This window comes from Lonchura striata, chromosome 14, assembly GCF_046129695.1.
Source record: "Lonchura striata isolate bLonStr1 chromosome 14, bLonStr1.mat, whole genome shotgun sequence".
Classification (NCBI taxonomy): Eukaryota; Metazoa; Chordata; class Aves; order Passeriformes; family Estrildidae; genus Lonchura; species Lonchura striata.
Window position 1 is genome coordinate 5,582,138 of NC_134616.1, and position 27,068 is coordinate 5,609,205.

Consider the following 27,068-nt stretch of genomic DNA (forward strand, 5'->3'; position numbering starts at 1 on the left):
CACCGGTTTTCCTGTGGAGAGGTGCTGGGAGCCACGCTGTGACTGGGGCTGGTGTTTGAGCATGGACAGACCACGCTGCCTTGGGCATCACCCCCCTTTTTGGGCAGAGAGGGGCAGTTTGGGTTTGTTTCCCCTGCATGTGATGTTTCCATCCATTCCTCTCAATCCCAACCCTGGCTTGACCGTGACCCGGAGTCAGTCACAGTGTGGAGCTTTCTGGGGCACCTGTGCCAGGGCAACACTGGCTTGGGCATCTTGTAAGTTCACCTCAAAAAATGTCACCCCTGGTACCTGGAGGTGTGGGGTTGGGGGTTACCAGCTTGTGAGGAGCCTCCCAGCTGGCAGGGAAGCAACAAAAGGGTTTTGGGGAGCAGCAGAGTTGGAAAATGGCATCCCAGAGCTGGGGGTGGGGGGGGTCGGTGAGCGTTGCCATGGAGACCCGTTTATGCCTCACTGATGCGTCGTGTAAATCCGTTTGGAAACGAGAAGGGCCTTTTGTCTTTGGGAGGGTTGAATGGGCCTCATTAAACCCGAGATGAGGAAAAAAAAAAGGACCATAGAGTGTATCTGGGAGGGGGACTGGACGGGCCGGCCCCGGAGGGGCTCAGCAGAGGCTGTTCCCTCTCCCAGCATGGTGAGGAGCTGGGGGAGCTGGAAAGTGAAAAATATCTCCTTGAACAGCAGAGACCAAAGGAGTGAAGGAGATATGAGCTGCTTTCAGATACCTGGAATTGCTGGCTCTGTGTGGCCACCTCAGCTCCAAAGGATAGAGCAGAAATAGAAGAGGGCTGCTGAAGGGCAAGGAAAATAATTATCCATAGATTAGCAGGGGGAAAAAAAGATGGCAGGCTGTTCTAAAGGAGACTAATAATAGAGGAGCACATGAAAGGAGTGGGATCTGAGAGCGTGGGGGTTCGTGTGCTCCTATTTACCCTCTGTGGTGATGAGCAGTGCGATGGACGAGTGAGAAGGCGACAGATACAGAAGGAGGAACCTTTTCATTCCACTTGTAATTAACTTCCTTCCACGGAGTATCTTTGTTCCCAAGAGCTGAATGGGAGTCAAATAGGAGAAAGGGGCTGTGCCTCTGTGTACTGGCACCACGCTGGGGAAGGGCTGTGGATGTTGGTGGTGTGCTGGGTTCAGGTGGGCCTTTGGGATTAGGTGTAATTCCTGTGGTTTGATTGTCCTCTGCTCTGGAGAGGTGAAGTGAGGGAGGTGGGGGCTGCACTGTCTCACTGACACCTCCTGGTGTCAGCAGGAGAACCTCTCCCTGTGACAGGGGGTGGCTGATATTCTCCTCTCAAACTCCCTGAGGACCATGTGGTTGTCCCTGTCTGGTAATGCTGTTTGACCTGTGACATCCCACTTCACCTAAGTTAGGTTCCAGTTTTTACTAGTAACCTCTCAATTAGCTTTTTTGGTGAAAGTACAGGTTGAAGCAGGGGCAGAGGTGTCTGGGTGTCACCAAGGGAGCTTTGGACGAGCTGTGCAGGGACCCTCCAATGGCAGGAGTGTGATGTGTCTCTGTGACATCGGGGTCTGGAAAACAGCTCAGGGACAGGACTGATTCTTCTGGCAGAGAGTCCCCAGTGCCTGGGCATGGCTGCTGGGTCCCAGGGAAGCTTGGATGAGTGAGGCAGAGTGGGCAGGATTAGATTGGTGTGTGGCTGGGCACCAGCAAATCGCAGGGTTCGGAGTGTTTTGCAGGATCCCACACCCAGTTTGAACATGGAGCTTTGGCTTTTTTGCTGGATCTGGCCCTTTCCCATCCCTTCCTTGAGGAGATTCCCAGTGGGTGGGAGCTGTGATCCATCTGGAAGGACTCACATGCTCTGTTGGTGTGGAGAGCTGGGCCCATGGGGGCTTCAGCTGCCCAGACACCAGGAAAACCTCCCAGCTCCTGCAGGTCTCGCTCTGCTGGGCACTGTCAGCCTTCCCTGCCAGACATACACGTCCTCCATGTAAGATCTAGTTATTTTTGGATTTCTTTGAAGCAAACAGCATTTAGCATATGTCATCTTATATGTATGTCAGCGTCAGCTTTAGAACATCTTCTCCAAGGAGAAGGTTCTTGGGAAATGTTGTTCTGTTTCTGCCAAGCCTGAAATCAGGTGAGGGGCATCGTATGCTGTGGACGTGGGGAAAGGTGATGCTGCCTTGGAGATTTTGTGGTTGATGCGGTGCAAGGAATGCCTGGATCCAGGGGGAGAGCAGTTGGAAAATGTGTCAACCCATTCTTTTAAAAAATTGTATTTTTAAGCCATTTTTTGATCTTCCCGAGTGAAGAGCTGAAAGACTGCTGGATTTTAAGGTTCCAGATGACTTTTCTGCAGGATCCTTGTGTCTGCAGGATTGCTGGGGATGTGTTGGCTCATCCATGTCTTTCCATGTGTGCCACATGGAGGAGAGGCGCCTATATGGGAGGAGGGTGTGGAGGAGTGGGGTATCATTCCCAGTATGGCTCCCAGTCTTGCTCTGGCCAAACTTGCTTGGTTTTCCTCCTTAGCTTGTTCTTCCTCCTGTCCCAGCAAACCCTCTCTGGGAAGCCTGCCACACTGGGCCCTGGCTGAGTCCATGGCAATTCCAGCAGGTCCCACCTGTAGTCCCCAGTCCCTCCATCAGAATTTTGGACCCCCAAGGGGAAGTGAGGGGGGCTCTGCAAGGGATTGAGGGCCCCACCAACAGCCCCCCAACTCAGGGCACAGGAGAGGCTGCACTTTAATCCCATCTCCCTGCTCCGGCATCCCGGCATCCTGCTGCCAACAGAGCTCCCGTTGTTTACCCAACTCAGAGGAATCGGTTTACAAGGCTCACAAATCCCCTTTTCACCTTTCCCATCAGAAAACACCTCCTGAAACAATGAGGAAATTGGACGCTGCCACCTGATCGCTCCCAAGGAACCTGCGGGGCCGAGAGCTGGGGGCCTGGAATGGCGCTGGGGATGGGGATGCCTGGCTGGGATGGTCCCCTGGCTCTGCAGGTGGGCAGCCATGGATGCCACCCAAAAATCACCTCAGGGTCTTTAAGGGATGAAGCTGTCAGACCTCTCCACCTGCTCAGCTGGGAAAAAAAAATACTTGTTTTAAGCTTTAGTGGCTGTAGTTAATAATTCCCACCCCCTTGGACACCAGGAAAAATGATGCTGGGATGTTACCTGTGAAATGGTGATGGTGCCAATCTCAGGATTCCAAAATGGTTTGCGTTCTTAAAGAAGGGACCTTAAAGATCTTCCAGTTCCACCCCCTGCCATGGACAGGGACACCTTCCACTATACCAGCTTGCTCCAAGCCCTATCCAGCCTTGCATTGGACACTTCAGGGACGGGGCAGGAATGAGGCTGGAGCCATGGTCCTCCTCCTCTGGCATGGTGGACAAGGTAAGAGGAGAGTGATTCTTAAGGCTGAGAGTTGTTTCAACCTTAAGATTAAGCTAAGTTTTAGTTTATCTCTTTTTTTTTTTTTATCTTCCCACTTTAAAACAGGGAAATCAGGCTGTATTTTCTAGAGGAATAGCAGATTCCCCCTTCCCTCCCTGAAATTACAGCGGGTGCTCTGAGGGCACGATGAATTTCCCTATTAATTTAGGAGCTGCTCTGTTCACTCCTCCGGGTTAAGATAAATCTGAAGACATGTCCTTGTGAAGACAAGTCAAGAGTGTAATTCCTTTTTGTCTTCAACCATCCCTTGGAACTAAAATACCTTGTCTTAAGAATTGGCTGAAATCCTTTGTTCAGGCAACATGTGACAATTTTTGGACGTTTTTTCCCTCTCCTTTTCTTGTGATAAATGTTGCTTTTCACTGTGTATTTTAAAGGAGAATTTCCCAGAGAACCAGCTTCTGGCATAGTGGGAGCTATTGTTGGTCTTCCCTAGGATGATCATCACAAGCTGTCCTTGTGACAAAGCAGAATTTTTGGGGGAAATAAAGGTCTCTGTGTGTGGTGAAAAGCTGGAAGAGCGGTGTTAGGGCAGTGTGAGGGGTTCGAGATGCATGCCTCAGGTTTATCTCCCTGCCTGTGCTGCCCAGGCTGGCATCTGCAAACAGCCCTGCTGTTGGAGAAGAAGAGAAATGGAGGAGAAAAAAAATCAGGAAAATTGGAGGACAAAGGGAAAACAGTCTGTGTGCAGGTGGGGAACAGCGGTTGGAGGGAACAGCGCAAAAGCTCCATGCACGGGGAAGTGGCTCTGTCTTGCTCCATGTTTGTGTGGATCTGGAAGCTGTTGAGCTAATTCCCAGACCCCAGCTGTGTGCTTCTGGAGCTGAGACTGAGCATTCGTGGAGGGGATTTGCCTCCTTGTTTTATCCTTACATAAACCTAAGGTAGACTTTGGTCCTGAAGTTCCTGAGATGAAGAGGTGCCAGCAGGATGTGGTACTGGGAGGTTCTCAGCTCCCTCGGTTGCTTCATGGCCCCTCCCCTGCTTACAAATCTGTTTGGCCTGATCCCAACAGGCTGGTGGCCCAGGGACCGGTTGGTTTGCAGGTGTTGGCCAAGGTTTTGGCCACAGAGGTGTGATAGGTCCTCCTGGTATGGAGATGAGGGTGGATAGGAGCCTTCTCCTCCTGCTCCGGCGGTGCAAGACATCTGCTTGACTTGTTTGTGGCTTCCTGTTTGGCATCTTCTGGGCAGGAGGGAGCTGGCAGGAGCTGGAGGAGGGAGCTTGAGTCACTCCAGAGTCCTGTGCCAGGAAGCCTCTGACTCAGCCCAACCGTGGAGAAAGGAGTGTGGGATCCAGCTGCCTCTCGGGGTGGGAACCCGTGCAAGTGTTCACTTGCGCTGCGTGTCTGCGGCCGGGCGGGGAGGGAGGGACAGGGGCTGCTCCCGCCTCCTGCTCCCGCTCCGGCCTTGCGTCAGGGCTCCGGCCGTGGGTGGGGAAGCCTTTATCGCTCCCAAGCCTCTGGAAGGGCGTGCTGGCCACTGGCCAGGTGACCTACTTGGTAGTGTGAAGCAAAGCATGGCTCACCTGGCAGCAGTGCTGGGATGGAGTCAGGCTCTGCATCCCACCTGTGTCCCTAAAGACCCTCCAGGGGCCAAGTTTCACTGTCTCCTGGTCACCTTCTCTCTGAATTGTGACTTGTACAAAACTCCCTGCAGCCTCACGTGGCCAAGGTGCTGGGGTTGGGATGATCCCAACTGCCCCGTTGTGCTGCTTTGGGTACTACTAGAGCTGATGTGGTGGAGCTGCAGCTGGGCAGGGAGGATGGACTCATAACCCCTCTAAACCCAGCTCCTTGATGGGGCTGTGCCTGCCATCCCTGTGCCGTGCTCTGGTTGCCTGGGATGCTCTTCTGACCTGGCAATCTGCAAGTGAGGTGCAGATGATGTCTGCGTGTCTGCCCTGCTGCTACAGCTGGCACTGAGCTCCAGAGCCCGTGCCAAGGGCACTTAGGGGTGCGTGGGCTTTGGCTCTGCCTGCCTGCTCCAGCCCAGCCTGTGGATCTGCTAGGCTCCTGCAGCCAAAGGCCTGGTGCTGGTTCCAGCTCTGTGGCTTCTTGCTAAGACTTGCATGGAGCCACGGAGCAGGTTGGTCTTGTGTGTTTGATCTTCCTTGCATGGAGCCTGCAGCTCCAGCCGGAGCAGCTGGCTGGAGGAGAAGGTATCCTGGCCCCATCCAATCTCTGGGGTGGGCTGGCACAGGGATGGGCTGTGTCCGGCAGCAGAAGGGGAAGCATGGCCGTGCAGCCTTGGCAAAGTGCTCACTTTGCATTTTCCCGTGCCCAGATTACGTGAGGGAGTTGCAGCAGAGATAACTCTGCAGGAAAATCCATTCCCACCTTATCTCCCATCAGGAACGCATTTAGTTGCCTACATCAAAGTAGATGATCTGCTGCTTCCCTCCTTGCTGCCCTAATCCTCTCCTTCACGCTGAAAAAAACTTAATCAGTGCCTTGCCCCACCATAACGAGATCCGAACGCTAATTATCAGCATCTTGCCTTCCTACCCTTCCCAATGCCCTGCCTTCCAGCCCCGAATAGCTTTCCTCCTTCCTTGCTCCTCTCCATCCGGTCCTCCCACGCTCCTGGGCATGCTGTTGAGCCTGGCTCAGTAGAAGTTGTCCTGCAGGATGCTTCCTTCCCTTCCATTTAAGGACAGGAATTCCTCAGGGAGCAAGGGCGTGGACGGGATCCCTCCCTTCACCCCATTGTCAGGACTTCTCCCTATGCCTAATTATTGCCTGTCCCTGCAGGAAGCTCCTTGCCTGGCCGTCGGGCAGAGCTGCGGCGTCTCCCAGCCCTTTGTGGAAAGACTCATTCCCAGTTGGATGCCAGGCTTGGGGCTGGGAAGGTGGCCCACCCTTATCACGGCTGGCGAGTGGGACTGACCCAAGCCAGCCCTGATTTTGTCAGCAGGAGCCTCTACTGGCTCCATGCACAGGCTGGGATGGTGAGGGAAGAGGAGAAATTGGTTTTGGTGTCAAAACCCATCTAACAGAGGGGGAGCAGCAGAGCTGAAGCACAAAAATGGCGTCAGAGTGGGGTGGGCCGGGCTGGTGTGGCCTCTGCTCCAGCACGTGGTAACCTCTTACCCTTCTCTCTTCCAGGTTCATGACTGGGAAGGGGCTGGTCATCTACCCAGAGATTGGGGATAAACTGGACATTATCTGCCCCAAAGCGGAGCCATCCAAGCCTTACGAGTACTACAAGCTGTACCTGGTGAGGAAGGAGCAGGCGGACGCCTGCAGCACCGTCATGGACCCCAACGTGCTGGTGACATGCAACCGGCCCGAGCAGGAGATCCGCTTCACCATCAAGTTCCAGGAGTTCAGCCCCAACTACATGGGCCTGGAATTCAAGCGGCAGCAGGATTACTTCATCACATGTGAGTCGCCCTCCTCTTCCTTGCTGCCAGCCCTGGCTTGGGAGGGCTTGGGCGCCTGGAGAGTGTCACCAGGCGCTTGTGTGTGACTTGGCCGGTGCAGAGAGCTGACACGGATGGAAAATATGTCCCGCTGGATGGGAGCAGGGGGAGGAATGTGTCACTGGCCGAGTGGGTCACCAGTCCCTATCTGGCTGCTGTGCTGTGTCCCCTGCCCTGCTCATGGCTGGGAGCAGGAGCACATCCCCATCTGGGGTCAGCCCTGGAGCACTGTCACGCCTGGAGCCTATTTTTTGCTGCCATCTTTGCTGGAAGTGTTGCAGGGTTTTGCCTTGGGGCTGGCAAGAAAGAGGAATGGTGATGCTTGTCCTTACTCCTGGGTGTTGCTTCCAAGAGCAGCCCCAGCACGGGAAAGTGCTGGTGTTGTCCAGTGTGTGATATGATGGAAGTAGCTAAAAAATTCTGCACGCTGGCTTGTTCTGTTTGTGTCTTGGTGCACCATGGCATTTTAAGGAGGGGAGAGAGAGGAGGCTGGAATTTTCTTGGAGCCTGTGGTCTGTGCATGCAGGGGATTGCTGCACAGAAATGTATCCCCTTGTGCCTGCTCTGGTGTGGATGGAGGGGGAGCTCAGCCGTGTCTGGGCAGTGCTGCCAGCTCTCTCTTTGTCCCCTCCCCTCCTCCTCAGCCTGGCTGTCCCCGCCTGGCTGGCTGCACTGCAAAGGGCACGGTGGCCACGGCTCAGCTCCCCTCGCTGAGTGCCGTGGGCTCTGCAGCGAGCGGCTGGCACAGGGGTCACTGCCCATGTGGGAGCGAGCTCCTGGCTGTGGGAGCTGTGTGTTCCTGGCTGGAAACAGGGTATTTTTAGCCTGGAATCTTTGGGAGGGGGCAGCAAGACCATGGCAGGCAGTGGAGACAGGGGGGCTGTGTTGTAGCATGGTGCTGTGGTGAGGCTGCTGGTCTGGATGTCCCCAGCGCACCTGGCTGGGGCTCTTGGAGTCTTGCTGCAGAATAATTTGGAATAAACCTGATGCAGAGGAAGCAGCCGGGCCCAGCTCTGGCAGGTCAGCCTTGAGCTTTCATCACTTCTGTCATGGCAAATTTTGCTGGGTAGTGACAGATGCTCGTGGGGGGCTCTGTTCCCTGTGTGGCCATAGCGATGCCAAAGTGGCTCCTGGATGGTCAGCCAGGGAAGTCTCCCTAACAAGAAGGGTGACAACAGGGACGACCTGGCACCACAAACTGCAGAACCAGCTTGGCTCAGTGCTGGCAGTGACCGTGGGCTCTGCAGGGCTGAGTCACTGTGGCAGGGCCAGACTCTTCCAGAGCAATGGTCACCGTCACTGTCCAGACATGGTGATGTCTGTCCTATGTCACTTGAAAGGCATCAGCTTTGAAGCCAGTGTGGGCAGGACACCCTGGTTCCAGCCTAGATGCTGCAGATGGGGATGCCAAAACCCCTGGCACAACTCCCATGTAGGCTCCCATCTCCCTTACCACAGCTGCACCATTCTGGTAGCTCTGGGATGGCAAAGTTCAGCCCTTCTGCCATCCTTCAGCTGATGGAAAGCTTGATTGAATATAAGCTTTGCCTGCAGTGGGCAAAAACGTGGAAGAGAGGCCAGAGTGGCAGGCTTGGGTCAGCCAAGCATCTTGAAGCACTTGGTCAGTGGCTCCTCTGTGTTTGGGGGGTCAAGTTCAAGCACTGACATGGTCATCAAGCTAATGAGGGCTGAAATTGGGGTCCTCTGAGCTACAGCCCATGGGACTCTCAGGCTGCAAAGAGTCCTCTCAGGCTACAAAGAGATTCCCCAAAACGAGCTCAGGAGGTGAACAAAGCACAGAAAAGAAGAAATATGGGATCCCTCCTATGGTAACCAAGTCCATCAGGAAGGTGGAGGCAGAAGGATTTACCAGCCTCTGAATTACCCAAATTTTAAGGAGCTGTTTTGCATTTCACACGAAACCTGAAGTGAAAATCAACCTCCCGGAGCTTTGGGAGGTGCTTTCACAAGCGGCCGCCGGTGCATTGCTGACTCCAAACGCGGCTCCCGCGGGGCCCCTGCAGCTTTGAGCCGATGCCAGCTCCCCTGCAAGGCTGCCAGCACACCTGGGTCACTGCAGGTGACCGGCTCCCGCTCGCTTCGGATCCGATGGGACGAGCAGCCAGGATTTTGCAAAGACAGCATAGCCCAGGTTGGGAAATCCCCGGCTGTGCGTCCCATTGGATGTTGGGCTGAGCCTTTTAAACTCATTTTTAAATATAAAATCCTATTTATCCTCTTGTTCCCAGTTTCAGGCTGCATAGGGATAGGGATGCAGGAAGCAGGGTGCTTGGAGCTTCCCTGTGGGATGCCCCTCCTCTCCTCAGGGGGCCGGCAGTGCCCTCTGCCCCTGCCTTGGACCGTTTCTGACTTTAATTTCTCTTGACTCCTCCAAGCTTTGATGCGAAACCCCTCGGAGCTGGGAGCTGCCAGCTGAACTTTGGCCCCTGGGTGGGCTGAGGATGCTCCTGTGATCTGGCCATACCCTCTGCTGAGCAGCCCCAGGAGTTCTTTCTGCCAAGAAATAAAATAGCCAAAAAAACAAAGTCAAAAGTCTCCTGAGCAGACCACCCACATGTTGTCTTTTTCTCCACCCCCCCCCCCCCCAATTTTTCTTCCCTCCCTTTCCCCAAGCTTTGCCTGGACACACAAAAGGTTTTTTTTCCTCCCTTTTCATTTCTAAGCTGGGGAAGCAACGCTGGAGCTGAGGGGAACAAGGGTGTGTGCCACTCATCCCCCACCTTCTCCAGCAGTTGGAAAACCTGCTCACCGGAGCCAGGGGGCTTCCCAGGGTCCCTCCTATTCAGGACCCCTCCTTGCCATCGCTTTGGATATGCCAAGGCTTGTTTAGGGACACTTTTATCATGGAGGGACACGGTCCCAGCCCTCGGCTTAGCAATGAAAAGGCTTTTGAAAGCTGCTGTTCCCTGTCCCCGTCCTCTCTGGAGCCTCACACCGACCCCCTCCACACCAGGTCCCGGCTTCCATTAAAAGCATCTTTGCTCCTGGGGGTGGATAAAAAAGGTGATGCTTATTCCTGAGGCTTTCCATAATGAACAAGATGCAGCAGCATCTGCCTGCAGGTCTACACTGGAGACAGAGGCTGGGGGGGCACGTGGGACTCCAGCAGGACGTGGACACCATCCCCAGGATGAAGTGCTGAGAGGATGAAGGAGATGAGAATCTGGGAATTTTGTGTTTTATATCATGATGTGCTGTCGTTACTTCCATCCCTGGGTCTCCTGGATGTTTCCCTGCTTGCCTTTGGTGTCTGGGTGTGATTCCCTGTCCCCAGTGTCCTGTGCCCTCCCTTCAAAATGCTTCCCAATGGAGTAGCCTTCCCCCTGCCTGGTGCCCGCACTCCTGGGATGTCGTGGGCAGCTCCAGTCCCACCATGGCTTATCCAGCCCTGCTGGTTCAACTCCCTCCACCTCCCCTCCTAATTCACTCCAGCTCCTAATTGCGTTTGCTGCTCCTCTTTGAACTTGCTCCAGTTTTACTATCTCTGGTAATGAGGTGCCTGGATAGAGATCCATTAATCCCAGTGTCCTGGCAGCAGGGTGACATGAGGAGGAGCTCCCAGAGTGGCTCCCTGCTATCCCAGAGCTCTGGATCAGAGAATCAAAGAATAGTTTGAGTTAGAAGGAACTGTTAAATATCACCTAGTCCATCCCTGGAATGTCCCATCCCTGGAAGTGTTCAAGGCCAGGTTGGATATGGTTTGGAGCAACCTGGTTTAGTGGAAGGTGTCCCTGCTCATGGCAGGGGATGAACTGGATGGGCTCTCATAGTTTCCAGCTCTTTCTCTGGTTTTTGGGGCTGGTGGTGGTCCTGGCAGCCCCTTCTGTGTTAAGTGGGGTGTGGAGACCCCAGGCAAACCTCGCTCAGCCTCAGGGTGCACTCCAGGCAGCTGTTTGTGGATGTGGTGGTGGTGCTGAGGTGTTCTTCCAGGTGTTCTTCCTCACTGGCCAACCTGTCCCATGAGCCTCTTTAAAGCAGAGAGCCCTTGTTTGATGACAATGCTGAAGAAAAAGCAAGGTCCTAGTAGATGCTTCCTCATAAATCCGAGACATTTGCTGTTTATTGTGAGTCCTTAAGCCCTTCAATCCATTTTTGATGTAATAACATCCGTAATCCAATCCAACGCTTTTTGGCAGTGGGATGCAGTGAGAGCGGATCTATTACCCTGAGTGTTGTGTTAAAGCCCTTGTCTTGCATTTCTGTTTTTAGATGCAATTAGTCTTAACCTGGCAAGAGTTTTTTGTTGTAAACCATCGCTGCTGCTGCGATGTGGCTTCGTCCCCGGGCCACACTCTGTCAGCGTTTTTCTGCAGCTCAGCACGAGGAAGGGGGTCACCTATACCCTGCCAGCTGCCAGGATCATCCTTCCTCCTTGGGAGCTCTTCTGGGACACGTTGCCATACTCGCTTTTCTGGCTGTGCTCCTCCAGCTTCCGTTGGTTTGGGAAGCCCTCAGCCCGTGCCAGTGCATGTGTGCGGAGCCGCTCGTGCTCCTTCCTGCATTCCTTGGGATTTGATAATTCCCTCCCTGGTTCCTTGGGCTGGGGGCTGTGCCAGGGGGGACTTTGTCAGCCTGCCAGCTCTTTGCTGATGCCATTTGAATGTGGCCACTTTCATGTGCTCCTCATCCTCCTTCCCACAATTTGTTTGGTGGAGGGGAGTTGAAAGCCCAAGGGCCGTTTGATGCCATGATGGGAGCTGTGAACTTCTGCTGATAAAACTCCAATTAAGCGGCTTCCTCATTCTTCACCCAAAGGGCCCAGCTTGCAACACACTCGGGCCAAGCAGAGCCAGCCTGGTGGCATCCATCTGGTTTTGGGGCTTTGCTCCTCCATCCCCATCCCGCTGGGAGCCGCTGGCAGGGGATGGTGATGCCGCGTGGGAGCCGGTGGCTGGACACAAATGGCTCTAACGGTGTCCTGCTCCTGACTTCAAAGCCCGGGCCCTGACCATGTCAAACCCAAATAATGGCCCTTAGACAACACGCCGTTCCTTGTCTTGCAGCCTTGTCTGAACAGCGTGACCACAGTAAATGTGATTTTGTTGAGCCCTGTCCCTTAAGCCTCTGCCTCTTTTCTCTTCTCCTCCCCCCTCCTGACCTTTTCGGCTCAGTGCTGTCCCCGGACAGCCCCTGGCAGCTGATCTCATGGCTCAGCCTTTCATGGCCCTAATAGGGATGAAAAGCCCCCTCAGAAAGGGCCGGTGTCCCGGGCCCAGCCGGGAGGTAAATACCCCATGCTTTGATCTGCTCTGGGGCCAGGGGGGCCCTGCCTGCCACTAACCCCCGCCCAGGGGTCCCTGCCTGCCATAACCACCCACCCAGGGGTCCCCATGCCCGCTCATGCCCCTGGCTGCTGGGCAGCCCAGCTCTGCCTACCACCCTGGCACAGCAGAGGGCTCTGGAGCTGGGCACTGGGTGCTGTCTGCCTGGGAAATTGGGCTGGCTGCATCTCAGGATGCTCTTTCCCAGGAGAAATTATTTGCAAGAGCATCTCTAGTACTGTCACGACCCCTTTAGCATTGTCACGACCCATTAGGAGAAAACAAAGCATGGTTAACTCCTCAGTGCTCCTGAACACTGAGGTGACAGTAGAGATGGTGTGCAGGGGTGATGGCAGTGAAGAGGTGACATCTCCCCCTGCATCACCTGCCTGGTCCTGCTCTGCCCTCTGTTCCTGGAACACTGGGAATCTGTCTGTCCCCCCTAAAAGGGCTCTCCTGGCAGCTGTGGTGGGAGGATCACACTGGAGCAGGTTTTTTAGTGCATCCCGTCTTCCCTGTCCTCACCCTGGCTCTTCCAGCCCCTGCTCCTCCTGCAATGTCAGCAGCAAATCCCAGGGCATCTCCTGGAGCTGCAGCTGCATGGATTGTGGTGGACCTGGCTCTTCAGTGGTGGTCATCTCTGAGGACTTCCTCTGGGACACTGGAAGCGATTCAACTTGGCTGCTTTTGGATTAAACATTGAGTAGGAGACTCTTAAGGCAGAAAGAATTTTCAGCTTGATGAGGAATTAAAACAAATCCTGGCGTACTGGTGTGACTGGGAAGCTGTGCAAGGATAACTGCAGGCAGCTACTTCCTTGGCCTATTTTTTTAAATAATCATAACGCTCTCCCTGGACTTTTCTCCAGTAATCCATATTGCAATCCACTGCTCCTGTAGTGCTGGGAAGAGGTTTGTTGGTGTTACTGCAGCTCTGAACTGGTGTGGAGGGGTGTGTAATGGTGGGTGCTGGGTGTGTGATGGTAGGTGCTGGCATGTGGTGGGTGTTGTCTGTCAGACCAAGAGCTCACAGGGTCTCCAGGAAGCACCATTGCACTTGGACCCTGAGACGTGCAGGGTACAGAGTTTGACATTAATGAACTGTGACATGCCATCCTTTTCCGTCCCTAATTTCTAGGGATCTGTGTCTATCCACCCCTCAGCCAGGCCAGCCCAGGTGATGTGTGGCACCTTCATCAGGGAGGATTGATGTCATCCTCCACTCAAAGTCTCTTTGCCCTGGGATTGATGTTTTTGTTGCTCCTTTAATATTCCTGAGCTCTTTGACCCCACCTGGCAGTTTGGAGTGGGAGTTACACACCTCGTAGAGAGGGGGCTGCAGGAGCAGTGGAATCTGGGGGCGGCTGCAGTGGGATCAGCTCTAATTTGGGGATAGAGAGTCCCCTTCCTCCATCAATTACTCAGCAAGGAGGCAAATCCTTGTCTGGAGAGTTAGGGGTTTATGTGGCATCTATTGGAAATTTCCAAACCCTGTAACGAGTGTTGCTGGAGACTATTTGGTCCGTGCACTGGTGTCTGGAGCAGACCAGCTCCTAAGGTCCTGCCATGCAATCCCCAGGAGCAATGGAATCATCTCCTGCTCCAGCTGTTGTGGGGTGCAGCACTGGAAGCCACAGGTGATCCTACTCTGAGCCAGGCTCTGCTGGCTGCATGGTCACAGTGGGAGCAGTGCCTGGGCTGGTTCCTCTTGCAGGCAGGGGATTATTTGCAATTCTAGGCCAGGAGTTTCACCTATGTCACCTGCCCAGTTCCAGAAGTTCCTGGTGGTTATGCAAAGTTTGCCTGTAATTGCAGTGGGGTTTTCCTCCTGGCTGTCCCACAGCAGCCAGGGCTGCTGTCCCTCCCCACTGCCTGGCACCTCCTTGGCTCCCTGAGCTCTCCCAGGCACCTGGAGCTTCCAGGAGATTTGCACGTGAATCTGTCCCTCTGTCAGCCTCTCTGTCCCTGATCACCTGAAGTTTTCTCTGAGCCCCTGAGAGTGCAGATGGAGCCCGAGCTCAGGTGGGCAGCTGGTATCAGCCTTGCAGCTGGAGATGGCATTGTCTGTCTCCATCCCCTTCCCAAAGGATTTCTCAGTCATCTCCCAGAGGTTTTGCTACCTAACAGGAGAGATTTACACCCTGTTAAAAGGCAGTAAGTGCTTTCCTCCCCCTGCTCCCAGCAGGGCCCACAAATGACTCTGGCAGAGCATCAGGTGGGAATTATGTGGCACTTCCATCCTGACGCATCTCCAGTTGCTTGGGGCGACCACAGAGACTGCAGAAATCACCTTCCTCTCCCAATGACGTGCTCTTTCTTTGGAAGGGATGGACAGACCTGAAGACAAAGGGTTTATTTAGGGCTGTGGTCCTCCTGAGCTGCGCAGGAAGCAGGATGGGGACACTGGGAGTTTCCACATCTCATCCACATGGACAGTGTTGATGATAAAGGGCTTGAGTGAGTCACAAGCTGTGGTCCTGCAGCCAAGATGTGCTTTCCAGCCTGGATGAGGTTCCCTGCAATCCAGCAGTGACTCTTAATTATGACACTAATTAGCGCTGGTTATAATTTTCCACCAGAAAGCTGTTTTAATGGGAAATTAGCTTTTCACTTAAGCATTACTTGGGTTAAAGTGTCTTTTTCTAGTGGATAGTTGAGTGTTTGCCTGTTCTCCCTTTGCCCCAGGAAAGAATGGGAGAGAATGGAGCTGTAGGTGGTGAAGATGAGTGTGGTGGGTGGTGTCCTCCCTTCTTCCAGCTGTAACTGTGTTCATCCCTCTGCTCTCTGTAAAGAATGGGGCTAATTTAACCCTTTATTTTGATTTTGAGAGTGCTGACCCTGGCCATGGAAAGCCAAACCCCATCTCACACAAACCCCATATGATGGTTTTTATTCCTATTCCCAGCAGTGCATCTGAACTGGTGATTTTCCCACTGTGTTTGCTGGAGCAGGGAGTGTGTGGCCAGATTCCCAGCTGTGGGGAGGGACACGGTGATCCCAGCTGGCTTCATGGCATGGGCCTGGCAGTGCCCTGGTGCCACGGAGGAGAGCAGAGGGGGCCCAGCCCCCGTGGCCCTTCTCTCTCCGTGCCGGACCGAGTGGCTGGAGCAGCTCTGGAGCAGCTCCGGAGCTGGCAGCAGTGGCTGTGAAACCCAAGCCTTGCACCTCCTGCGCCGTGCGGGGACGGGACAGGGCCGGGCTGGCTCACACAGGCATTTCAGGGGCTGCAGGGCCCCTTCCCGGCGCAGCTGCCTCGGGAAGGCTGGGAGAAGGCTGGAAGAGGCTGGAAGAAGGCTGGAAGGCGGCTGCCGGCCCCGCTGGCACTGTGACAGCGTGGGGTGGGCTCCCTCCACACAGCCCCTGCCCCAGCGCTGGCAGCATCCCCAGTCAATGTGCTGGAGCTCAGAAAAGGCGCTGGGGGATGTGGGGTGAGGGGCTCGTGTCCCCACAGTGGGGCTGGCTAGGAAGTGACACCAATATTAATATTAATAGTACCAATAATGCCCTGAGCCGGAGCTGCCCTGATGCCTGGGAGGAGCAGCAGGAGGAGGAGCAGGGGCTGTAACCAAGCCGTGCTCCCGGAGGCTCCAGGGAGCTGGTGTGCAGTGGAGCAGGCGGGTGCCTCTGCTCTGTGACCTGGAAGTGGCTCCGTGTCCCCTGGAGTGCCAGCCCTGTTGGGATGGAAGGGAAGGAGCTCAATGCCCGTGGTGGGTTGGGCTCCAGTGTAGCACCTCTGTGTCGGTACCGAGGAGCTGTAAAACAGCTTGAAAGATCTTGAGAGGCGAAGTGGCAGGAGCTGGGATTTTATTTGACGTGCAGTCTGCTTGTGGATTCCTGCAAGGATCTCTCTGGCAGTGTCCGAGCACATCAGAGGTGTGGGAGGCACATCTCCAGGGTGACCTGTAGGGGCTTCCCCTGTGCCAGGAGGGGCTTTCAGCCCAGGGGTGTCCAGGCTGGGCTGAGGCTGCTCTGCAAGCTGCCCCTTGCCCCTGTGGTTCTGGCAGGATCGGGGTCAGGCTGTGGGGCACCGGTGGGATGCTGCCACCTCTCCTGAAGTGATGGAAACACGAACCTTGTGCAGGTTTGGGGGCCGGGGGGGTGCTGGGGATGGTGGCTGGGCTGCGGCCACGCCGTGCCTGGCTGGGGCTGGAGCAGTGCTGAGCTGCACAGATGGAAGAGTGATTAAGAGCAATAAAAGGAAAGAGACTTGGATTCGCTACAGTCTCAGCACATTAATTGTGCTTTGGGGCCCAAATCATAACGCAGCCCTGCTAGAGGGAATCCAGCAGAGAAACCAAACATCTCGCTCTGGCCAAGGCTGACCATTTAAGAGACCCTTGCCTTCATCTCTTGCCAGATATTACTTCCAGCGTCTCCCATCTGCCAAAACCCGAGTTCTCCTTTGAAATATTTTTAGGGGAGGGAGAAAAGCTCTGGTGACACCGAATGCTGGCGCTGGGGAGGCAGCAGGGACAGCACATGGCATTGCTGGCTTGGAGACGGGACCATGGGGTTGTTGGGGATCTCAGCCATCTGTCCCAGCTCCGTGGTGTGTGTCACTGGGCTGGATGGGCGTGTGGGATTCCAGGAGTGGAGGTCCTGCCTGGCTTCCATGGTGGCTGAGCATCTCCTCTAAATTGACAAGCAATTACATGGTTAATGGTATCACTGTTAAATCCTCATCACTCAGCAGCCCGGGGCTTAATGCTCCATTAGGGCAGAGGCATCTCGTGGCTCTCTGGGCTGGGAGCAGCCTTTGGAAGTCAGCCTTTGGAAGTCACTGGCCAGAGGTTATTTTTGCTCTCCCAGTCCTACAGCCAACCTGCAAATCCATCCAAAATGGAATAAGGCAGGAAAATGCTCCATGTACTGTACGCTCAGTGTTGCCGTGTCTGGCTGGATTGAACCTTGCTGGTGTGGATTAGGAAGGTGAAATGTTGTTTGAGACCTGCCATTTCCTATTCCATGGGTATTCCCAGCTCCCTGCTTGGCTTCCTTTGTTGTGTCACAGCTCTGCCTCCTGCTGCTGCCCTGCAGCTGCCTCTCTGCAGCTCGGGGCTCTCCCAGCTCTCCTGCAGCCGTGCCTGTGGATTTAACATTTTCCTCTGTGGGTTACTGACTCTGGATTCCATCAGCAGCTGAGGATTGGTGGTGTCACCACAGCTCACCCTAACCGTGGCAGTGAGTGGCACAGGCACCTGAGGAATCCAGCAAGTGCCACCCAGATCCCAGTCTGGATCCACTGGAGCTGGGCTGAGCTGAGCCTGGAGTGTTCTGCTGGAGCTTCTTCCCCTGGGAAAGCAGGATACAAAGGGGAGGAGCAGCTCTTCATCACTGAGCTTCTCAGGGAATTGTGCTGGAGGAGCCTTTCCCGATGGATCCGGGACCTGCTGCTCTCACATCACCCTGCCCTACATGTTCACATCAAACTCTCTGGACTCTGCACCATTTGGATGAATTTGTGGATTTAGAATTTTGACTTTTGGAAGCCTAACCAGCTGCATGGAGCATCCAGCTTCTCTCTGGCCCATTGTGGATTTACACGGAATGTGGAAGCTCATGTCCTTCTTTCCAGAGGCCATTCCAAGACCATCACTGTGGGTTTTACAAATGTTTTGCCTTATTTTTGTTCCCTCAAGCAACAGCTTCATTTTTCCACATGGTTCCCTCTCAAAGCTACTTTCTCCCTCATCATTTTCATGGCTAGAACAAGAAGAAACTTTGTGTCCAACTGTGGGGTGGGAAGAAGACTGCTCAGCTGCATCCCTTTGTCCATCCCTGTGGCTCCAGCTGCCATCCCTGTGTCTCCAGCTGCTCCCTCTGTCCTCTTTGGACCTTTAATATTTTCTTTTGTATGTGGATGGAATGTTTTCATAGTTATTTGGAGGAACTGCTGCCTTTATGGAGTCTTCTGGTTTCTCCCACTTGAACCATGCTTGCTTGTTACCACATATTGTTATAATCAGTTAATTATTTATAAATCAGACCTCGTGAGGCCTCACAGAGACTGGTTTTTACAGACTGCTGCCTTCTCCCTCGATGGATGAGTCTCTTTGAGATGCAACAACCCATGGCATGGAGCTGGGAAGCTGGAAACTGTTCAAGGAGCTGCTTCAGGGCTGCGAGCTGGGATGTATCTGCTGATTTCACCCCCAAACGGGCGCCTCCAGCCTGGGAGAACTGGGCTGCCGAGCTTTCTGCTGGAGTTTGCTCCTGATGTGTTTTTATGGGGAGTCTGAGCTCAGGTCCATCCTGTTTGGATTCCAGAGAACTCGTGCGGGCTGTTGGGGGCGTTCCTCCACATTCCCAGGCATTTGCGTGGGCCTTGGTGCTGACAGTGCTGCTGTTGGAAGGGCTGCCAGCAGATCCCAGCTGGATGCACCATCCCAGCTGGATGCACGGCTCCATCCCGGGAGCTGCTGGCAGAGGGGATCCTGCTGCGGGAGAGGTGACAACTCAGCAAATGGCCCAAGGACTTTCTGCTTAGGAAAACATTTGCTGGGGTTTCAGGCGAGAATCTGGATTGCACAGAGGTGTTTGGAAGGTGCTTCCTGGAGGGATCCAGGGGTGCTTTCCAGTTTATCCCAGCCTGGAGCTCATGGAGGCACCCAACCTCCTGCTGTGGGAAGGGGAATGTGGAAACACATTGCTCTGTACTCCAGCCCCTTCTTGTCCCCTCACCAACACTCAGCAGGCTCCAATGGATTCATCCCAGATTCCTGTCAGTCACCTGCCCTCCCAGACCTGCTTTTTTGGAGGATGGAGACAGGAATTGGGCTGCACAGGGAACTTGAAACCCCAGGGCTGAGCTTCTGCCTTGAGGTTCCAGGAGGTGTTAACTGCACTGTGCTGGCCAAGTCCTGCCTTGTGTCTGGAAAATTATCCCTGGGCTCCATGATTCTCCATCACATTGCCTTCCCCAAGCTGTTGCTGAACTCCTCCCAGGTTTCCCTGCTTCCCTGGGTGAATTGATCCCTGTGTTTAGATTTGGTGGAGCACTGGGATGCTTTGTGTTTGCCATGATGGAGGGAGGTGATGGGATGGGAACCGTCCTGGTCCCTGGGCAGGTCTGGCTCTGTGCTTGGCACCGTGGCCACATCCAGGGCCCTGGTGGGGTCAGAAACCAATTTTTGTGTCTGTTTAGCAGAATCTGCCATTTAGGTGCTTAATCCTGAAATCCTTGTGTTTGGGTTTATTCTCTTTTGTGTCCCCCCTGCCCTGAGCCCCGCAGAGAGCTGGAGGATGGGGGACCTTCCTTGTGCTCCCATGGGATTCGAGGGCTGAAAACTCCGTGCCGGCTCCAGCGAAAAGTTAATGTGAATTTAAGTGACTTCTGCCCTGCAATTAGAGCCCCTAGAGTCCACTGGGGCTCTGAGTTTACATTCTTCACTGAGGCACAGGGTGTAATTAGAGATGTATAATTTAAACTGTGCATATGCAAGTGTTCCCATTCTGCACCAGGAGCAAAGGAAATTATCCAGGAATTAAAGGGGGAGGAGGGTGCAGGCATGGAGAATGGCTCACTTGTGTGGATGTGGCAGTGAGAGGAAGCTGCAGGGATCATGTCCTCACTGCCGCAGGCAGATTTGGAAGGGGCAGGAGCTGGGAATTTGGAGGGCTCCAGATAGGGGTGTGAAGATGTGGCTGTAATGGGGGGTCAGGAGTGAATCCCTGAGGTAGGAGGTGCCAGGGGATAGCTGGGACCTGCTTGGCAGTGCCAGGGGACAGTGAGGACCTGCACAGTAATGCCGGGGAACAGCAGAGAGCTGCCCAGCAGTGCCCTTCCAGCTCCTAGAAACCTGTCTAACATTCCCTCTCTTTTCTTGCAGCCACTTCCAACGGCACGCTGGATGGCCTGGAGAACCGGGAAGGAGGGGTCTGCCAGACACGCTCCATGAAGATTGTCATGAAAGTGGGGCAGGGTGAGTCCTCCTGTTCCCTGGGGAGCCAGGGTCCCTGTTCCTCTGGGGGATGTGGGAGTTCAGGATTCCAGGGAAACTGAGGCCAGGCCAGCTGTTCCTGGGTTAGTTCAACAGAATTTCATTTTTAGGATCTTCCTTCCTGCCTTTTTTCTCTTGCCAACATGGCGCATGTGCGGAGCGCTGGGATTGAAAGGGAGCGATTGTTCCCAGTTACCTCGTGGGCCGTATCCCGGCGGGAAGTGAGCTCGGCACAGGACCCATGAGCCCTGCAAGTGTCTCGGGGGGGCTGGCACGGGCAGTGCCCCTGTGACTTCCCAGGCATCCAAGGGGGGGTTGTAGCTGGCCAGGCATCAGGGATTGGTGGCTCTCAGCTCAGTGGGACTTCAGGGATATCACTAACAGACTCTTCTCCTGGAGCTCCTGCTCCCCACCACCTCCATCCTGAGCTGCTTCCCAGTGATGCTCCGGACTCATTTCAGCCCCGACTCGGATGTGCAGCTCCCGATTCTGCTTCTCATTATTGTGTTTGCACGTTAGGGCCAATATTTATAATAAACAGGCAAAGCTGTGCTGCAGCCTTGGCCTCCTGCCTGCCCTTCCCTTCCTTTCCTCCTGCTGCCCAAGCAAGAAACCTGTCCCAGCCCACGCATGGGAGCTCTGAAAACAGCAAACCAGGGAGTTAGGGTGGGGACCTGCTTCCCACAAGCCCTGGAGCAGCTCAGCCGTGCTCTGTTGCTCTCGGCATCTCCCAGTGCTCCAGTGCCCTGTGGGAGTGGCTGACAACTGGGGGCACTTCTTTAGGGGGGAACAAGCTGCTGCCTTCCAGGTTGGACCAGGGTTTCTCATCCATCCCTCCTCTCCCCTTTCCCAGATCCCAACGCGGTGATCCCAGAGCAGCTGACGACGAGTCGGCCGAGCAAGGAGTCGGATGACACCGTGAAAGTTGTCACGCAGAGCCCACGCAGCAAGGTCCCGGCGGTGGAGGAGCCCGGCAAGCCAGGTGGGTATTCCAGGGATCCCCTGGAGAGGGATGGGGCTCTGCCTGCCGAGGGGCCAATGAAGCACTTCCAAGTTAAGCTTGTTGCATGGATCACAGGGATACCAGACTCTCTGGATCCGAGATCTGGATGGGTTTGCTTTAAGTGTTGTGCTCATCTCGGCTGTCCTGCTGCTGTCCCGGCCTGCAGAGCAGCTCAGGTTTGTTTCCCCAGCTCCTGGCAGAGTTTGGCAGGGAAGTGCTGTTTCAGCACTCTTCCTCCTCCTCCTTCTCCCATGTGTTCTTCACAGTACATCTGAGAGGGCTTGAGGGAGGTAAGGTCCTTGGGTGTGAGAGCCCTTTGAAGGTGGTTTCATGAGTTCCTGACCTCTCTGAGAGCAAAGTGGAATCAGATGAAGCTGGGAAGTCTTTCTTCCTGCCCGGATCAGCCTCTGAGCGCTGCCTCTGCAGGGGCTGCAGCTGCCCCAGCCCAGGGGTCAGTAATTGGAGACTGGGGGACTCTGGGTATCAGAGCCCACTTTCCCCAGGGCATCCTGGTCTGTTGTGGGGAGTGAAGGCTCCCCAGGTCTGGAATGGTGTCACCTGGGCATGATCAACACTGCTCCATAGGCTGGGAGATGGGAAGGGGAGCAGTGGTGCAGGATGGGGAACAGGGCATGTGGTGCCCCCTCTGTGGATGCTTGGGGCTCCTGCCTGCCCTGCCCAGTCCTTCCCAGGGATGTGTGGGTCTGACTGGGGAGGGAAGGTGGGGAGCAAGTGCCATCCCCTTGGAAGTGAGGAGCTCCCCTCCTTGGGAGCACAGCAGGAGAATGTTGTGCTGAGTTTGGGGAGCAGAGAGGGGCTCCAATGAGCAGCTCATGCCCCTGCTGCACAGGTGTGATCCATGCATGGACAGAGCACAGATCTGCTGCCTCTCTTGACCCCTGTCTCCCTTTGCCCTGCAGGCTCCGTCAACCAGGACGGCCAGGAGACCCAAGGTCCCAGCGATGGCTTCCTGAGCTCCAAGGTGGCCGTGTTCGCGGCCATCGGCGCCGGCTGCGTCATCTTCATCCTCATCATCATCTTCCTCGTTGTGCTCCTGATCAAGATCCGCAAGCGGCACCGGAAGCACACGCAGCAGCGAGCCGCAGCCTTGTCCCTTAGCACCTTGGCCAGCCCCAAATGCAGCGGGAACGCGGGCTCGGAGCCCAGCGACATCATCATCCCCTTACGGACTACAGAGAACAACTACTGCCCGCACTACGAGAAGGTGAGCGGGGACTACGGGCACCCCGTCTACATCGTGCAGGAGATGCCCCCGCAGAGCCCAGCCAACATTTACTACAAGGTGTGAGGAGCAGCCTGGGAACGGCCGATGCAGCAGCGCGGGAGCGCCGGGCGCGGGGCTGGCGCCGCAGGGAGGAAGCGAAACGTCCCCACCCCGGCACGGCGCGGGCAGCGCCGGGAGCGGCGCCGGGGAGCGGAGGGCTCAACGCTCACGTGCTGATTCTCCCCTTTGTATTTAGTTTTGTAGTTCTCAGCTTTTGTAATCCCGAGACTCTGAGGGTGAGCCTTCAGCCTCCTCCTCTTCTTCTCCAGACTGTGGCCGGCCGTGGGGGGCGGGCGCCGTGCCTTTCTGTGCTCGGGACACCGCTGGCAAACCCGGAGACTCCACCTTCCCTTTGTGGTTTGGGATTTCCCCGCTCCGGCCCTGTGGAAAGTGCCCGCCAGCGCTGCAGGGTCCCGGAGCCTGGAGTGACGCCGGGGCCTCAGTCCCAGGAGCAGCGAGCGCACAGGGGGATGAGGAGGAGGAGGAGGAGGATGCTTTGCCATGGTGCCAAGATGCAGACAACTGTGCAGGGAGGAAGCTGGCAAACCCGATTTACTACTACTACTATTATTATTATTATTATAATTATTTTAATTTTTTTGTAACATTTTTATTTTTGTGAATTCCGGGCGGGACTCTGGCCCGCCACCTCTGGGCACACGCCATCACCTCCTTCCAGCACATCATCCTGCCGGCCACGGGGCAGATCCTGCTCCCCCCACTGCCCCTGGAAACTTTTGTGTTCGTAGCTGTTGACTCTTGTTTTAGTCTCTTTATAAAAAGAAAGAAAAAAAATTTCTATCTCCACCCTGTCTCAAGCGTTCAGTGCGCGAGGGGCTGGACACTGCTCCTGCCCCACGCGGAGCAGTCGTGGCCTGGCAGCTCTTCCCAATCCCTCTGGAGCATCCCACTGTGGAAAAAAGCCTTTGGCTTTCTATCGGGCTGGGGCTGAGCCTGCTGGAAGCAAAGTAGGGGGTGGCAGGGGGACACTGCAGACCCCTCCCAAGCTGGGCATACTGCAGGTGGTTGTCCTTGGAAAGGAAAACTGGAAAACAAAAGGTTCCTGACTTGCAGCTTGTGCCAGGGGTGTCAGGAGGAGGCTGGTGTTCGGGATTGGAAACCCCCAGGAGGTTGGAGCACCAGGCTTGGCTTGGTTGGGAGCTGAGCCAAAGGCTTTTCCACCCTCCTGGTTTACCTGAAGAATCCAGTGCCCCTCGGCAGGACCTGCTTTGGGGACCAGCCCCCGCTGTGCCTGTTCCCTGCCCTGCTCCTGGCACAGGAGTATTCCCTGTCCTGCCACCTCCTGGGGGTCCCACAGCCCGGGCTCCCCTGCCCTTGCCTTGCCCATCTCCTGCCCAAAACTGGAAGGGCTTGAGCCTATCTGGGATCATTCCCAGCTTCCTCCTCCTGGGAGGAGCCGCCAGCACCGTGGCTGGTGCCAGTGACACGTGGAGCCCTGTCACTGCCTGTCCTCGGGCTGTCCCCCCTTCCTCACTTTCTTTTCCTTCCAGCAGTAGCTGCTTTTGCTCAGGGAGCAGGAGTGGGGCCGGCAGGGCTGTTCCTGCCCGGGCTGTTCCCGCTGTCCCCAGGGCCCCAAATCCCGCGTTAGGAAGTGCCCAAAGAGCGAGGGAGCTGCTCTGCTAAAGTGCCTTGACATGGAGCGGGCGGGGGCAGGGGCACAGCAGGGACAGGGGCCCGTGGCCTGGGAGGATCTGGTGATTTGGGGGGGATCCAGTGGCCCGGCTGCTGCGCTGGGGTTTGGCCCCGAGTGGGATGGGAGCATCCTGTGGCGTCACGCTGTTGGGTTTAGGGCAGGAATTTGGGCTGCAGTGGAGCGGGGTGTCCCGGCTCCCCTCCTGCCCTTGGCATCCTGAGGTGGTTCTGTTTCCAGGGCCCCAAACCAGCTGCTTCCCTCGGGAGAGATGCACCCCTGTGGGTGCTTTCCCCTATTCCCTATCCCAGCACTGCTTCCCCCATGTAGCACCTTCCATCCCTCTCTCCTCTGTGGGATCCACTGCCTGTCCTGGCCTGGGAGCCGCCCCCACCAGGACCCCCCATTCCCCGATGGGGAAATCCCAGAGAATTGTGTCTTAAAAAAACCCCCTTTCCCTCTTCCCTCTGCCAAACCTTAGCCTGTGTTTCCTGAAGTGGGAAGAGCCCTGGCAGTGTGGTGGTGGCAGTGGTGATGGTGACAGTGGCAGTGGAATCCATTAGGAATAGTGACAGGAGTGGAGGTGGAAGTGAGGGGATGATGTAGTTTTGGTTTGGTTTTGGTGGAGAAGGGACAGAGTCTGGCCACAGGTTGTACCAAAAGTGATCTGACAGTGCCGGTGGCTCCTCATGGTGGCTGTTCCCAGCTGAGGTCTCCATCAGTCCCACTCCTGCTGCTTGGGAACAGCTGCAAAATCTTGTAAATATGTGAAGAAAGGGTGAAATCAGAACTCTTGGTTTTTGCTGAGCACCTCGGGCTGCTGGGTCCTGGATCAGAGTGTGTCCCTCGGGTTCTTTTCTTGGAAAGCATTGAAATTTGGTTGATTTTTCCTTTTTTAAATTTTTTTTTTATTTTTTTGTTTCCCTCCTCCCCCTTTTGTTTGTGTAAATACTAGTCTTTTTTGGAAGAAATAATGTAAAGATGTTTTGTATAAACTCCGAATTATTTTCTGGTTGCTTTTTCTTAGAAAAACAAATGAGAACTTAAAAAAAAAAGATGAAAAAAAAAGAAATTTTAACCACAAGAACGGGTGTAAAACATTGTCATAGAGCTCAGCCCGGAGCCTGTGGGCTGTGCTGGAGTGTGGGAACTGCTGGGATTGGGACTGGGGACCTGCCCTCAGTATAATGCAGGATCAGATGGGCTCCAAGCAGAGAATGAGGCAGGAATCTGGGATTCTATTCCATCCCAGAATCTGTGGCTCATTCCCAGTGAGTCCCAGAGCTCTGAGCCCTGTCCTGGCCACGGGCAGAGACGTGGGGACACATGGTGATCTAAAGGTACATCAAAATTACCTGCTTTTTTATCTTTAAGCAAAAAATCCCTGACTTGGGGATGCAGAACTCAATGCAACATCCTGAGATCCTGCTCTGCTTTTCTGGGCCTGTGGAGCTGCTCCTGGTGCAGATCCCTTTCCCAGCTATCCCATTTTGCGTTTGCCTATTTTGATTGCCAACTGCCAGCTCACCATGGCCCTATCTCTTCTTGGTGCTGGGCTGGGATGGCCTGGGGTCCCTGCCCAGGGGTGGTGGCCATGCCTGGAGCCATCCCTGGAGCCATCCCTGGTGTCACGGGCAGCTGGAAGGCATCAGGGAGCCCCCAGTTCTCCCAGTTGCTCCCAGGAGGTGGGCTGTGAACCTGCATTATATTGATAGAGAGTTTCTGGAAGGTTCCAGAGGTGCTGGAGCAGGGATGGGCATCCCTCTCTCCATCCCGGCAGCGCCGCGCCCCAGCACGTCCTTACCGCACTCCCACATTTCAGAGCTGTGCCACCTCCGCATGCCACAGCGTCACATCCCGTCCCTGTCCCGAGGGGCCTGGCCCTGCCATCAACCAGCCGGGGCTGCCACTGCCCCACCCCACCCCCGTGCCACCGCCGGAGCAGCCGGGCTGACGGAATTCCCTGTCCCCCCTCCGCTGCCCTTAGCCAGGGGTGGACACGGAGCTGGAGCCCGGGTGTGATCCCGGTGTGGGGCACGCGGGATGGGGCTGGGGCCGAGCGGGAACGGTTGGGCACCGTGCGGGGAACCGGGCACGGAGGGAACCAGGCTCCCCGTGCTGGCACCTCCTCGGCTGCAGGGCACATCCTGGCTCCAGCCTTGGCATCCCCATGCTGGTTGATTCTCCTCGGCTCCCGGTGGGGCTCCGGCGGTGCCGGGATCCCCTCGGCCACGTTCCCGGCGCCGCAGATTTTCTTTCTTCGTGTCATGTTCCTGGTTTTGATTCCTTTCGCCTTCTCCCAGCTCTCCCGCCCAGTAGCATATCATCGGCATCGGTAACAGCTCTGTGGCAGCTGAACTCCATGGAGCCGTGATGGAACCTGATATATTGTTAAATAAAAGGGTTTTTTTCCTATGGAATCCTGGCTGTCTCCCGTGTGCTTTATTCCTGCCCTAGGTTTGAAACTGCAGCCTGAGCTGAAGAGATCTGGAAAGGAGTTGGCTGGGACAGACCCTCACCGGATGGTCCTGGAGGGACCTATTTGATTTGGTTTAGTCAGGAAAAAATTTGGAGTTTTTTGTCCAATATTTACAGCATGGACTCAGTATTGGATGAACTCAGGGTTGGATATGGATGGATATGGTTGGGCACTCCATGGACATGGTTGAACCTGGTGATCTTAAAGTCCTTTTCCAGTCCAAATGATTTTGTGTTTCCATGGCTCTGTCCCTGCAGCTGGAAGCTCCTGGGGAGCACTGGATTCCCCTCAGGCTTGAGGGGCTGCTCCTGTGCTGTGGAGCAGGGAGAGCCTCTTGAGAGCTGCTGGTGGGTGGCACAGGACAAGGATGTCCCATTCCTGGCAGGAATGAGCCTGCTCAACACAGGCAGGGAGCGAGGCCGGCTCCTTCTCCCTCTGGAATTGCTTTAGGAGAGGATGGACTCATGGAAGTTCCTGCCTGGTGCAAACCACACTGCTGCAGTCCAGGGTGTCCTGTCAGGAATTGTGGGTGCTGGATTCTGGGGTGACCACAGGGGTATGGGAGGG

The 27,068-nt window shown here is 55.3% G+C and overlaps 1 protein-coding gene across 1 annotated transcript in view; it reads left to right on the forward strand.

The window, feature by feature from the left end:
- The window catches only part of EFNB1 (ephrin B1), a 44,640-nt gene extending 21,790 nt beyond the window's left edge, over window positions 1-22,850 (forward strand). The window contains exons 2-5 of the mRNA XM_021537743.2: window positions 6,546-6,823; window positions 19,973-20,065; window positions 20,937-21,065; window positions 22,007-22,850. Of these exons, the coding sequence (XP_021393418.2) occupies window positions 6,546-6,823; window positions 19,973-20,065; window positions 20,937-21,065; window positions 22,007-22,395 (889 nt within the window). The 3' untranslated portion in view covers window positions 22,396-22,850. The remainder of the gene's footprint in view (window positions 1-6,545; window positions 6,824-19,972; window positions 20,066-20,936; window positions 21,066-22,006) is intronic.
- The last annotated feature ends 4,218 nt before the right edge of the window (window positions 22,851-27,068 follow it).